Source organism: Stegostoma tigrinum, chromosome 20 (assembly GCF_030684315.1).
Source record: "Stegostoma tigrinum isolate sSteTig4 chromosome 20, sSteTig4.hap1, whole genome shotgun sequence".
NCBI lineage: Eukaryota > Metazoa > Chordata > Chondrichthyes > Orectolobiformes > Stegostomatidae > Stegostoma > Stegostoma tigrinum.
Window position 1 is genome coordinate 29,948,991 of NC_081373.1, and position 14,387 is coordinate 29,963,377.

The 14,387-nt window shown below is 40.4% G+C and overlaps 1 protein-coding gene across 7 annotated transcripts in view; it reads right to left on the reverse strand.

Moving 5' to 3' along the window:
* The window catches only part of chst15 (carbohydrate (N-acetylgalactosamine 4-sulfate 6-O) sulfotransferase 15), an 85,502-nt gene that overhangs the window by 12,560 nt on the left and 58,555 nt on the right, over positions 1–14,387 (reverse strand). For all 7 annotated transcript variants that reach the window (XR_007249574.2, XM_048551375.2, XM_048551373.2 and 4 more), the window contains one exon: positions 12,239–12,395. Coding sequence is in view for 6 of the 7 variants with exons in the window: in XM_048551375.2 (XP_048407332.1) it covers positions 12,239–12,395 (157 nt within the window). In the remaining variant the exon portion in view is untranslated. The remainder of the gene's footprint in view (positions 1–12,238; positions 12,396–14,387) is intronic.

Here is a 14,387-nt window from a genome sequence, read left to right on the forward strand (position 1 = left end):
GGCACCAACAGGATTCCAGGATTGTGTTGCCTCCCTGGTGTTAGGGTCCAGGATGTCACTGAATGGCTGAAGGGTGTCACGAAGCGGGAGGATGATACGGCAGAGGTCATGGTACATGTTAGTACCAATGACACAGGTAGAAAGACGGATGAGACCTTGTATCAAGAATTCAGGGGGCTAGGCAGGAGACAAAACAGCAGGACCTCTTGGGTTGCTATCACAAAAAAAAAGTGCCAAGTGCTAGTGAGCACAAAAATACGAGAACAGTGCAGATGAATGCTTTAGATTCTTGGATCACTGAGGCCATTTATGGCAAAGGTGGGACCCATACTTTCAGCTGGAGGAGGGGACACAGACTGTTAGCAGAATGAAGGCACAGAATCATACAGTAAAACAATCAGGTCAAAGGCTATATTAATTTTCAAGAGGGGAATGCAAGGCTGGATTATCTTTACTTTAACACCAGGAATACCACAGGTAAGATGGAGGAGTTAGTGGCGATGTTTGACACATGGAGGTGTACTATAAAAGGCATCACAGAGATGTAGTTGAGGGACAGGCAGGATTGGCAACTCAATATTCTGTGTTGTAGAATCATCAGGCAAAACAGAGAAGGGGTGAAAGAGAACCAGGCATTGCATTATTAGATAAGGAGTCAGTTACTGCAGTAAGGAGAGGTTAATATCTTGGAAGGGGTTTTGAATGAAGTTTTGGAGGTAGAGCTTATGAATAAAAAAAAGTCAGATATATTGCGAGGTGGTTATTATAAATACTCAAGAAAGTCAGTGGGAAATCGAAGAGCAAATTTTGTGCACAATTCACAGAGGTCTGTAAAAATAATAACAAAAGAGTAGTAATTATAAGAGGTGATTTCAACTTACCAAACATTAACTGGGATGAACATAGTTTTAAGAGCTTGAATGGAGTGAAATTGCTTGAAATTTATGCAAAAGAACTTTTTAGTCCACTATGTTGAGGGTCCAACAAGGAATATAGCTGTTTTAGACATCATTCTGGGGATTGAAGCCAGACAGTTTGATGTGGTAATGGGGAGAATTTTAATGAAAAATTTTATCATGTTACGGCTCAGTTTATTATGGACAAAGAAACAGACAAGCACAAAAATCTTTTTGGATTGGGGGACAAGTGGATTTCAGTAAAATTAAGTAGCATCTGGCCACGGTAGATTCGAAACAGCTACTACTGGGGAAATTCACAGAGCAGCCGTAGGGTGGAGGAGTCGTTCTGAAAGGAAATGCATAGGGTATAACTCTAACATGCTCCTTCTAGAGTGATAGAAAGGAATAATGAGCCCACAGAACCATGGATGACCAGAGATAGTCAAGATACGACGAGAAAGAAAAGGGAGGTTTTTAGTGAGTACAAGGGGAACGAATCAGTGGAGGCATTAGTGGAGAGCAGGGAGGAGCTTAAGCAAAGAGGAGATATGAAAAAGCTCTAGTTGGTGAAAGAAGGGAAAACCCCAAGATATTCTGTAAATATATCAATGCAAAGAGAATAACCAGGGAAATACTAAGGCCTGTTAGGGACAAAATGGCCAGTCTGTGGATAGAGCCAGAGAACATTGGTAGAGTGTTGGAGCAATTCTTCATATCCTTCTTCACCCAAGACAATAAGGAAGGAGGTATGGAACCCAGGAGACAGACTGCAAGGTGCTTAAGCAAAATTGACATTGGGAAGGACAAGGAATTGGAGATATGATCCTTTTTAAAAAGTGGACAATTCTCCAGAGCTCTGGATAAGTTGTATCTCAGGCTGCTGTGAGAAGCATGGGAGGAGATTATACGAGCACTGACTCAAATTTCTAACTCTCCTCCGGTCATGGGGGAATGCTATGGGAAATGTGGGGGTGGAGAAAACAGCTAATGTGTTTCTGATGATTAAGAAAATGCAGCGGAGATAAGCCAAAGAACTACAAAGCATTGAGTCACTTGTCAGTGGGAGAAAATTCTGAAGGAGAGCATCCATCTCCATTTGGAGATGCAAATAATGATCAGGGATAGTCAGCACAGCTTCATCAGTGGGAGATCATGATCAATTTGATTGAGTTTTTGTTTTTGTTTTGAAGAGGTCAACAAGCGTGTAGATGGCGGTGGCACAGTTGATATACTTTATATGGGTTTCAGCAAAGCCTTTAATAAGGACCCACAAAGGAGGCTTATCAAGAAGGTAAATGCGCATGGGATATGGAGTCATTTAATAAAGTGGATTCAAAGTTGGCTCAGTTGTAAGGGACAGAGGGTAATGACAGAAGGTTGATTTAGTGACTTGAAGCAAGTGTCCAGCGGCGTACCACCGGGATCTGTGCACGGTTCCCTATTATTCATCATTTACTCGAACAACATAGAATACTATGTGGGGTTTCAGATTACTAAATTTGAGAATGACGCAAAAATTGGTCAGGCAGTTAACAGTGAGGGTATGTGTCTCTTGGGCTGTATGAAGACATAAATAGGATGGTCAAATGGGCAGATGAAATTTAACCCTGCAAAGTTCCAGGTGATACACTTGGGAGGGAGTAATTCAACAAAGAGGTATTCAATGAATGACATGATACTAGGGAGTTCAGTGGAACAAAGGGATCTTGGTGTGTTTGTCCACAGATCTCTGAAGGCCGAAGGGCATGTTAGTAGGTTGGTTTAAAAGGCACATGGGCCTTTATAATCAAAGCATAGATTACAAAAGCAGGGAAGTTATGCTGGAGCTGTACAGAACTTTGGTGACCACAGCTAGAGTGCTGTGCCCAGTTCTCAACACTATATTACAGGAAGGATATGATTGCACTGAAGGGAGTGCAGAGGAGATTCAACAAGATGCTGCCTGGGATGGAAAATTTAAGTTATGAGAAAGATTGGATAGGCTTGGATTGTTTTCATTGGAGCAGAGAAGACTAAGGGACAACCTGATTGAGGTGTACAAGATTATGAGGAGCTCGGACAGAGTGAAGAACCTGTTCCCCTAAGTTGAAGGGGGACTCATGCAGGGGCACGGGTTCAAAGTAAGAGGCAGGAGGTTTAGGGAGAAATGTGAAGAAAAACTTTTATCGTCCCAGAGGGTGGTGACAGTCTGGAATATGCTGCTGAGGAGGTTAGGAGAGGCAAATCGCCTCACCCTTTAAAAAAATTCCCTGATGAGCCCTTGGCACATCATTATGTTTAAGGCAATGGGCTAAGTGCTGGTAAATGGGATTACTTTGAATGTCAGGTGCTTCTCACGTCAGAACGGGTTCAATAGGCTGAAGGGCATCTTCTGCACCGTATGATTGTATGATTCTCTGATAATGAGGGTCAAAAACATTTCATGCACCAGTAAACACTCCTCCCTTTAATAGGGCCTGATTCTTTGTCAAAGTAAATTGTATTCATGAACAATATCATAAAAAGAGAAATGGAGACTCTTTGAAGGAATGGAATAAAACATTTGGCAAGAAAGCCTTCAGGTCAAATATTATAAAACTTCATTAACACCTAATTTTCTAAAGTGTCAACAGGTATTTGTACGTCAGATTCATTCAGCTTGGATGGTATTCAAATGATAGTTTCAGCATTGATAGCTTACTGTAGATCTTTTCAGAAGTGCTATGGCAGAAAGCCACATCTAGGTCACTTGCTGCAGTTCTACAGTGATGACAAGTGGCAGTTTGTCCGTTTATCTTCTTCAGATCTCAGGGTGAGGCTCAGCTTGTAGTACATGGCTCAGACCACTCTTGTATATCCAATTGATTATCATAACGGAAGAGGTACCAAGCAAGGCATCTTGATTACTAATTCAATTTTAATGATGCACAGAATGCACTTAGTTTAATTGCTGTGACATGAATCTGTAAGTGATAACAGGCAGTTTTCTATGCATCTTATAGTTTGGATCTATAGATATTGATAGTTGAACAGCCACAATTATTGGGAAATGTGATGAAACTACGGCTTTAAGAGTTGTATTTTGTCTCTGTTTTCCTAGAAAAAAGATGAAGCTACTGAGAATAAAGCAAGCAGCTTCTAAGGCCTTGAGTTTTTTCTTTAAGTTCAAACAATAGGAACAGCCTGAATGGGTGAAGTCAAGTTCCCACAGAACCAGGATTTTTAACTTCAGTTTTTGGCTGTAGGTGGCATCTTATTCCGCTTTCTGTTACATCTGAAAGCTGGGATTCTCATCCTGCTGCTAGAATTGCATGTGAGACAATGTATTTTACTGAATTTGCCTTTGCCAAGTGTATTATTTTAAAGTTAGGCCATTTAAAAAAAAATAAAATTTAATTAAATTACTGAATTTGTTTTCCTTTTCTGTCCAGTTGTGTTTCTCCTCATTTCTAACAGATAACTACCAACTGATCTCTGAGTTAGTAAAATATCTTTGCAGCTTCTGCAAAGCTGAGGCCAGGACCCACAGAACATGCATTTTCCCTTGACGTTTGTATTGCAGGTTTCATGTCTAATGTTGTCAAAATCAGTTCCATCTACTTTATTGTTCTTTTTCATTTGCTTGTTTGTTCTTTTTTTTTGAAACTTTCATTCAAATGAGCTTTAACTGTAACTAATATGAACTGAATTTCACTATTTCAAGAATCTCATCTCCTGAATTTCCATTAAGCCTAAACATTGTGCTCTCTTTCCTAATTCTCCTCTGGTCATAGTGGAGATACCAGAGGACTGGAGAACAGGTAATGTGTTTCCGATGATAAAGAAAGGCAGTGGAGATAAGCCAGAGAACTACAAACCATTGAGTCACACAAGAACTTACTTGCGTGAGTAAGGTTTACACGTGCATGCTGGCAGGAGTAGGTGAAGAAATTAAGATTTTAAAACATGGAGAAGTAAGTCAATCTTTGGTGATGAGAGATAAGGAGATATTTAATTCAGAAGGTGCATTGCCAGAAACGGCAGTAATATGCAGAATTCATGGTGAGAAGAGCAGTGTTCCATTTTCTAAAGTGAGGTTGGAGAGTTTAGTGAAAAATGGTGAAGAGGTTGTAGAAGCAATAGAGAAATTCTTGGTTCCGGAAACACAGTTTATCCTTGGTAATGATAGAACTGGATAACGGGTGGGAGTGATGCTTATTATGGTTGAAAAGCCGGTTAAAAAAAAATCAGGCAACTGAAGTGCTACAGCAAGTTTTTCTAATGGTATGATAACAAGGTCATAAAACCACAGGTGGAAACAGGAAGTGAAATCAAAGAACGAAGATAAGGATATTGAAGTTCAATTATTAGAATCTATGTTTAACCAAATGGTTGGGGGAAAAACAAACAAGAACACATGGAGGACAAAGTAGATATTTTTAGTTTAAAGAAATTAGCTGAATTACAACAGAGAGGAAAAACTAAAGCAGTTGTATCAAAAAGTGTACACAGAAGAAAAATCTGACTGTTTCCCAGAATGTTGTTATCTTAAAAACAATGCCTTGATGAGGAAATAGAGACCATCACATAGTCAGGCAGATGAGAATTAGGCAGAAGTTCATTAAGTTGTATTATTGGTGGGTTGCAGAAAGGTGGTGTTGCAGGTAGCATATGAATTACAGTAGTAGGTCATTTGGGACTAAAGAAAACTCTAACCAAAACACAAAAAAAATTGTATTTGGCTTGGGCTGCATAAGGATAAGCTTGACTTTTGCCAGACATGTCAGGTAATTGGAAAACCTCAGGCAGTGATAAAACCAGTACCCTTAATACCCATAGTATCAGAGATAATGGGAACTGCAGATGCTGGAGATTCCAAGATAATAAAATGTGAGGCTGGATGAACACAGCAGGCCAAGCAGCATCTCAGGAGCACAAAAGCTGACGTTTCGGGCCTAGACCCTTCATCAGAGAGGGGGATGGGGGGAGGGAACTGGAATAAATAGGGAGAGAGGGGGAGGCGGACCGAAGATGGAGAGTAAAGAAGATAGGTGGAGAGGGTGTAGGTGGGGAGGTAGGGAGGGGATAGGTCAGTCCAGGGAAGACGGACAGGTCAAGGAGGTGGGATGAGGTTAGTAGGTAGCTGGGGGTGCGGCTTGGGGTGGGAGGAAGGGATGGGTGAGAGGAAGAACCGGTTAGGGAGGCAGAGACAGGTTGGACTGGTTTTGGGACCTCCGCTCAGTTCGCAACAAACAACTGCACCTCCCAGTCGCAAACCATTTCCACTCCCCCTCCCATTCTCTTGATGACATGTCCATCATGGGCCTCCTGCACTGCCACAATGATGCCACCCGAAGGTTGCAGGAACAGCAACTCATATTCCGCCTGGGAACCCTGCAGCCATATGGTATCAATGTGGACTTCACCAGTTTCAAAATCTCCCCTTCCCCCACTGCATCCCTAAACCAGCCCAGTTCATCCCCTCCCCCCACTGCACCACACAACCAGCCCAGCTCTTCCCCCCCACCCACTGCATCCCAAAACCAGTCCAACCTGTCTCTGCCTCCCTAACCGGTTCTTCCTCTCACCCATCCCTTCCTCCCACCCCAAGCCGCACCCCCAGCTACCTACTAACCTCATCCCACCTCCTTGACCTGTCCGTCTTCCCTGGACTGACCTATCCCCTCCCTACCTCCCCACCTACACCCTCTCCACCTATCTTCTTTACTCTCCATCTTCGGTCCGCCTCCCCCTCTCTCCCTATTTATTCCAGTTCCCTCCCCCCATCCCCCTCTCTGATGAAGGGTCTAGGCCCGAAACGTCAGCTTTTGTGCTCCTGAGATGCTGCTTGGCCTGCTGTGTTCATCCAGCCTCACATTTTATTACCCTTAATACCCATTCCTACATTTGAGGAACCTTTTACAAGAGTCTTACTTGATTGCGTAGGACCCCTACCTAAAACAAAAGATGGGAATCAGAATTTGCTGTTCATAATGCTTATGTCCTCTAGATTTCCAGAGGCCATTCCATTTTGCAGAATGACAGCTAAAAGGATTTTAGAAAAGTTACTAGTTTTATTAGTTATGGATGACCCACATAAAAACAATAGGATCAAGAGTCAAATTTTACGTCAAAATTATTCAAGGAAGTTATGGATAGCTTAGGAATAAATCAATTCAGTCCACTGTGTGCTATGCAGAATCACAGGGAGCATTAGAACAATGGCATCAAACTTTAAAGACCATTTTGAGGGCTTACACTCAGACTATCCAGAGAATTGGGATAAAGGAATCCCACTTGTATTGTTAGCAATTAGAGATGTTATTTGAATTAGTTTTTGGGCACGAGGTGAGAGGACCACTGAAACTAATTAGAAGAGGAATTGGTGAGTTCAAAGACCTCATATGTGGTCTGTATGCCAAACTTTAGGGAAAGACTAAATAGTGTGTGAGTTATCTGGACGGCGGACAGCTTTTGAAAACAGTACACCATATGATGAAACAGGAAATAGACAAGAGATCAAAACTTTGTAATTTTGCTAAGTGAGATAAAGTGTTAGTGTTACTCCCAGAGATAGACAAGGTTAAGTGGGCCTTATCAAATTTGAAAGGAAATTGTTTGAGGAGAATTATTTGATAAGAATGCTAAATACAAAGAAATCTGTGTGTGTCATGTGAATATGCTCATAAGTATTTTGGTAGGGAAGGAAAGCAAAAGGAGAATTTACAACACAGAGTGAAGAACTAAGTTCAGATGATTCTGAGTTGGACATTGCTCAAACTTAATTGGAATGAGGAAGTTCTCTAAAAATGGGATAAGTGGCCTTTCAGAGGAAAATCAAAATGACCTGAAAAAATTATTACAAATCACATGGGGAGATATGTAGGAATAAGCTGGGATGTACTAATCTAATTGTGCATGATGTAGATACAGGAAATGCTGTTCCAATTAAGAAATATCTCTGTAGACGTAACCCGCTAAAATTGGCACACATTCAAAAAGTTGAGCAGTTACAAAATCAGATTCATATCCTATTCCACATTTGAAAGATTGTATTGAGAAGGTGGGACAAGCAACTTGTACATCAAAGTTGAATTTACTCTGAGGATACTGGCAGGCAGGTTTATCTGAAAGAATGCAGGAAATTTCATTTTGTGATGCCAAATTGGCTGTACCAGTTTAAAGTCATACCATTTGTCACAAAAAATGTGCTAGCCACATTTCAAAGACAAATCAATAAAGTAATTTCAGGGTCACCCAATTCTGTGGTGTACATCAATGATCTGGTGGCTTTTGGTCACACAGGGAAGGAACATGTACAGCATCTATTGGAATTGCTCATTTGACTTAGGGAGGCAGACTTGATGATAAACCTGGCTAAGAATGAATTCGCAAAAACCCAAATAACATTCCTGGGCTAAGCTATTGGGACATGCCAACTGGAACCATGGGATGTGAAAACAGAGATTATTGGGGAATTCCCCATACCTTTGACAAAGAGGGAAGTACTATGATTCCAGGGACTGAATGGTTTTTTTATTAGAGGTTTTTCCCAAATTTTAGCAGTATGGTTGCTCCACTGCCTGACTTGAAATGTAGAAAATTTTAGTGAACTGAGGAAGGTCAGAAGACATTTGACAACCTGAAAGCCATTGCCCTTGTGTTAGCCACATCTAATTATGCAAAGCCATTCAAGCTGGCTATCGATGTGAGTGATTTTTTAAAAATTCATTCATGGGATGTGGGTGTCACTGGCTAGAACAGGATTTATTGCCCATCTCTAATTGACCAGAGGGCAGCTAAAAGTCAAACACATTGCTGTGGGTCTGAAGTCACATGTAGGCCAGACCAGGTAAGGGTGTCAGATTTCCTTCCCTCAAAGATATGAGTGAGCCAGATGGGATTTTCCTGATAATGGGCAATGGATTCACAGTCTTCATTAGACTCTTAATTCCAGATTATTGTTGAATTCAAATTCCACCATCTGTCATGACAGGATTCAAACCCAGGTCCCCAAAACATTACCTGGGTCTCTGGATTAATAGTCAAGCAATAATGCCACTAGGCCATTGCCCACCCTACCTAACGTGTATGTTGGTGCTTTATTTTCCAAGAAGAACATGAAGATAGAAAAATCTATTGGGTACTTTTCCAGAAAATTGAATAATTATCAGAAATATTCCACAACTGAGAAAGAAACCTTAAATTTGGTGTTGGTGGTGTAACATTTCAACATTTATATTGTCAGTAATTCACCCGAGACAATTGTATATACTGATCATAATCCCCTAAAGTTTCAGGAAAGTTTTTAGGGATAAAAATTCCAGACTGCATTTGGTGACAGGAGAAAAATGAACTGAAATGGACTGTAGGAGTGAATGTTTGCATGCTTAGAATCAATGTAACATATATGTACTGCAGTGTACTAAATGAGTAGGCGAAAGTGTTTTTTAAAAATGACGCCATCTTTGTATATTGACATGTTTTTTGGTGGGGTAGGAAAGTGTGATCATACTATGGCTTTAAGAGGTGTATTTTGTTCTTTTTTTTAAAACAACAGAAGGTTGAGACAGAAGAAATGAGTAGTCTGCTCAAAGCCAATAAAGTAAACAGAGTTTGACAGCTTGTTTTTTTTCTTAAGAAAGATATGAACAATAGAAGCAGCCTGAATGGGTGGGACAAACTCCCAAAGAACTAGGATTTTTAATTTTAGCTTTCAGCAGCTGCTGGGGTCCTGAAGCTGAATGTAGAAGCTCTTATTCCCCTCTCCGTTACACATGAAAGCTGGGGTTCTCTTCCTGCTACCAGAACTGCACATGAGACAATCGTACTGAATTTGCATTTCCCAAGGGTGTGTTTAGTAGTTAATATGTATATTATTTTAAGCATTTTGATAGAGTTACAGTTAAGCCAGTTCTTTTATTTTATTTTGTCTGTATTTTGACACTACAGTGAAAATAAAGTGTTTTACTTAAAAGTCGAGTAGTTTGACAAATTGAACTGCATCAGGAATGCAACATTTTACACTTACTTATAAAATAAGAAAAAGTTAGGGTCTAGGCTATCTTCTTAATAGATTTTGAGGACACTTGGTCCAGTCCATAACAGGGAATAAGTTTATTATTTGGGAATAAATTTCCTAAACTTATTCCAACTGTGACTCCCAACTCAAAGCTTGAAAACTATCAAGGCCCTTCAGGGAGAGGATAGAGGCTGGTAGGAGACTGAGGAGGACAGAGGCCTGCTTGTTAAAGTGAGAGTACAGCTGTTGGAACTCAGTCAGAACTCCAGACGGCTGCTGTCAGTTCAGGACTTGTGACCCCAGTTGGGAAGCCCCATAGTAGTGGCTTAAATTTTGTTCCATCACAGGACTGATCAAGAACCTCTCCAGCTTTTAGACCCTGCCACGGCATATACTGGAATGATAGAAAGATTTATACTTGATCTGTTTGCCCTTGTTACAAAACACACTTTCCTTGGCATCATCCTTGGGGAGCAATCTGAACCTGAAGCTTCTGACTCAGAGGCAGGGAGTTATTGCCCATTATAAGACCTGCTGCTTCCTTAGGAACCTCAAAATGAAATGGATGGAAGTGGTACCGAGGTAATTTGAACAAAGAACAAAGGAACCTACAGCACAGGAACAGGCCCTTCGGCCCTCCAAGCCGGCACCGATCAAGATCCTCTGTCTAACCTGTCATCTATTTTCTAATGGTCTGAGTCCATTTGCTCCCTGCCCATCCATGTACCTGTCCAAATATATCTTAAAAGACGCTAATGTGTCTGCATCTACCACCTCCGCTGGCAATGCGTTCCAGGCGCCCACCACCCTCTGTGTAAAGAACTTTCCACGCATATCTCCCTTAAACTTTCCTCCTCTCACTTTGAACTCATGACCCCTAGTAATTGAGTCCCCCAGTCTGGGAAAAAAGCTTTTTGCTATCCACCCTGTCTATACCCCTCATGATTTTGTAGACCTCAATCAGGTCCCCCCTCAATCTCCATCTTTCTAATGAAAATAATCCTAATCTATTCAACCTCTCTTCATAGCTAGCACCCTCCATACCAGGCAACATCCTGGTGAACTTCCTCTGCACCCTCTCCAAAGCATCCACATCCTTTCAGTAATGTGGCGACCAGAACTGTACACAGTACTCCAAGTGTGGCCGAACTAAAGTCCAATACAACTGCAACATGACCTGCCAACTCTTGTACTCAATATCCCGCCCAATGAAGGAAAGCATGCCATATGCCTTCCTGACCACCCTATTGACCTGCGTTTTCACCTTCAGGGAACACTGGACCTGAACACCCAGATCTCTCTGTTCATCAATTTTCCCTAGGACTTTTCCATTTACTGTATAGTTTGCCCTTGAATTTGATCTTCCAAAATGCATCACCTCGCATTTGCCCGGATTGAACTCCATCTGCCATTTATCTGCCCAACTCTCCAGTCTATCTATATTCTGCTGTAATTTCTGACAGTCCCCTTCACTATCAGCTACTCCACCAATCTTAGTGTCATCAGCAAACTTGCTGATCAGACCACCTACACCTTCCTCTAGATCATTTACAGATATCACAAACAAATACAATGTTTGCAAGCTGCTGCATAGAATGTAATTAAAACTACTAATAATGAATCTATCACAGCAATCTAGTTAATCACTCATTATCTATAACAACATTTCAGAAACTTTCATTACCATCTATTTTCCATATGCCTCTTTCAGCTTATGTGCCTGGAAATTTAATGCATTGGCAGTATGAATTGCTGCAATTTTTAACCAACTAGCTCAGAATTGTAGTGTTCCTTTCAACTACAACAATTAATTTAGTTGAAGGCAATAAATGACTTCAGCATAGCACCATAGAGTAAAATATTCTTCTTCAGTTCTCTGTCCAATGACAGGATTGTCATTCAGTGCCCAAATAGAATGAGCTCTGCGCTGAAGGCAATTTGATCTAAGTGCTCAACTGGCCTACACTCTCCATCCCTCTACCATAAGATACGAGAGTTTCTGTGGCAACATGCAATTCTCACACATGCTATAGTGCAAAGCTAAAGATAGTTGTGTTTCAGCTCCAATTTTCACTCGGCTGACAAGAAATTTTGCCCGCTCTTACCACTATTGATGTAGTTTGGAAGAATTTGCAGTTTGGCCACATTGTCAAGGCACCTTCCCTGACCATTCAAGTCCTGGAGAAGGACTTAAACCCAGAGCTTGTAATTCAGAGGCAAAGGCACTACCCCTACGCCACAGGACAGCAAAAGGTATTATTGCCAGAGGATCACAAATAATTTTGTTTTATCAATGCACATCCATTTTGATGGACAGAGGCACTTGCTCTTTAAAAGACTGTCACTAAAAAGTACTTACAGGCATGGCAGAGTTCACGGTGCAGTTGTACACACAGGATCGAAGGGAAGAGTGCATCAAACATCCATCGAATATTTGCAGTGAATCTTTTACTTTTTCATGGAAGTCCTCGACAGATTTGTTCGCGCTTATGAAGTACAAGTAATCAGAATACAGCCTAAAAAAGTGTGAATACATTAATGATCAAAAAAAGGCATGAATTGAGTGACTTACTCTCAGTGAAATACTTTGTAAGCCACAACATTTCTACAAGAGCTAGTTTTCTTGCCCCCATGCTAATGTTTTTCCTTAACATGACATTTTAGAACATTAATTTCTTCTGTGGTTACAATGGTCAATTTAGTAGGTTCAAATGTGAAGTAATAAACTTTCTGTCCTCAAATTTTAGAATAACTTTAAAAATGCAACTCATTTGACATCGCTAATGTGTTCCACTGACATCTCACTTAAGCAATGCTTGTACTTTGTGGGTTCAAAGTGAGAAACAAAACTGAAGTTTCACTATTAGTATTTCCTTTAACTTCTCCAGTAAATAAAGTCAGTGTTGTTTTTGCTCTATCTGCTGATTGTTTGAAAGGAATGAACTAGAAAAACAAAATATGCTAAGGGAACTTATTGTAGAGGGGTGTTGATTCAGGTAACACAAGAGAATTGTTCGAACAGCTGCAGAGCTGACTTACAGGATAGCTGAAAGAAAGTAATCGTATGTAGATTACTAAATTTATGTTTCTTCCAAGCTTGGTTGATTAAGGCCTTCAGAATTCATTACTAGGAGCACAAATCTTGAGGTTGAGGGACAGGATTAATGAGAAATAATGAAGAAAGGTCTGAATGGACAGGTTAACATCTTGTCATATTCCTTTACGATGGCTGGACTTTAATGGTACAAAAGGGTGTATCTGTGTGTGTGCCTGTGTGTGTGCACATGCACGCGCGAGATGACAAAGGAAAATATTATTACAGTTCTTAACTTTTCAGAATGTTATAGCAGGAAGAAAACAGAAATAATCAAAATAGCCAAAGAGATATTTTTGAATTACTCTGTAAGAATTACTATATGTAACTATGACTCAAAAACGTTAGACAAAAAGGAGAGAAAACGATAAATTAATGAAGAAACTTTTGCTACACAGAAAACTGATTATACTGCTTGGTCAACATTCTTGAGAGAAGGTATTGGTGGGAATTTTTATGGAAAATGATTTACTCTGTCCCAAAATGATGTGCAATATCTGGGTAGTACAAGCACATGTGGACGTAATTATCTCCTCTTTCTACCCCATTAAAGGGCAATCCCAATAAGCTTTAGCCGATCCCAGAGTATTTCTAATCCTGTCATATATTATTACATTCAATTGTGACCCAATAATGCTGCAAGATTCAAGGAGATTCACATCCCATGTATCTAGTCCAAAATACAACAGACTGACTATACCTGAAAGGCCATCTCTCACTGCCCCAAACCTTCATCCCCTAATCAAGTCAGTATCTCAGTTATAATGGGAACTGCAGATGCTGGAGAATCCAAGATAATAAAATGTGAGGCTGGATGAACACAGCAGGCCAAGCAGCATCTCAGGAGCACAAAAGCTGACGTTTCGGGCCTAGACCCTTCATCAGAGTATCTCACCAGTTTTTCATTACCTAAGTAACTGACACCACGGTCTCCAAAATTTTTTTTTTAAATTATCCTGGTCCTCTAGGATCAATGGAAAGTACCATATTGTGGGATGGGATATCGTAATGCGTTAATAATTGGACTTCTCTTACACATGGGTACATATCTAGCTTGGAAAACCATTTGCTTGTGTTTTAAGACTCCAAATGATTTTTTCATATAGTCAGTTCCTTGAGGGGGCAGCCTTACCATTCAGCATCACTTAACAGCTGGGGAAAAAATGATTACTGGGACTGAAAATCAAAAAGTAACAATGTTGTACAACTGAAGAACTTTGCTTAGTAAAGATTCCAGGACACAGCTGAGTGAAAAAAAAACTTGACACTTAACCACTTTACAAGTGACCTTGTCGATCATGATGTTAACAATTGATTGCCAAAGAAGCACAATTATCCTTAAAAGCAGGCACAGGTACCTTCACTTTAACAGCAAATATTTACAAAAATATTTAAAGTTAATACCATGACAATA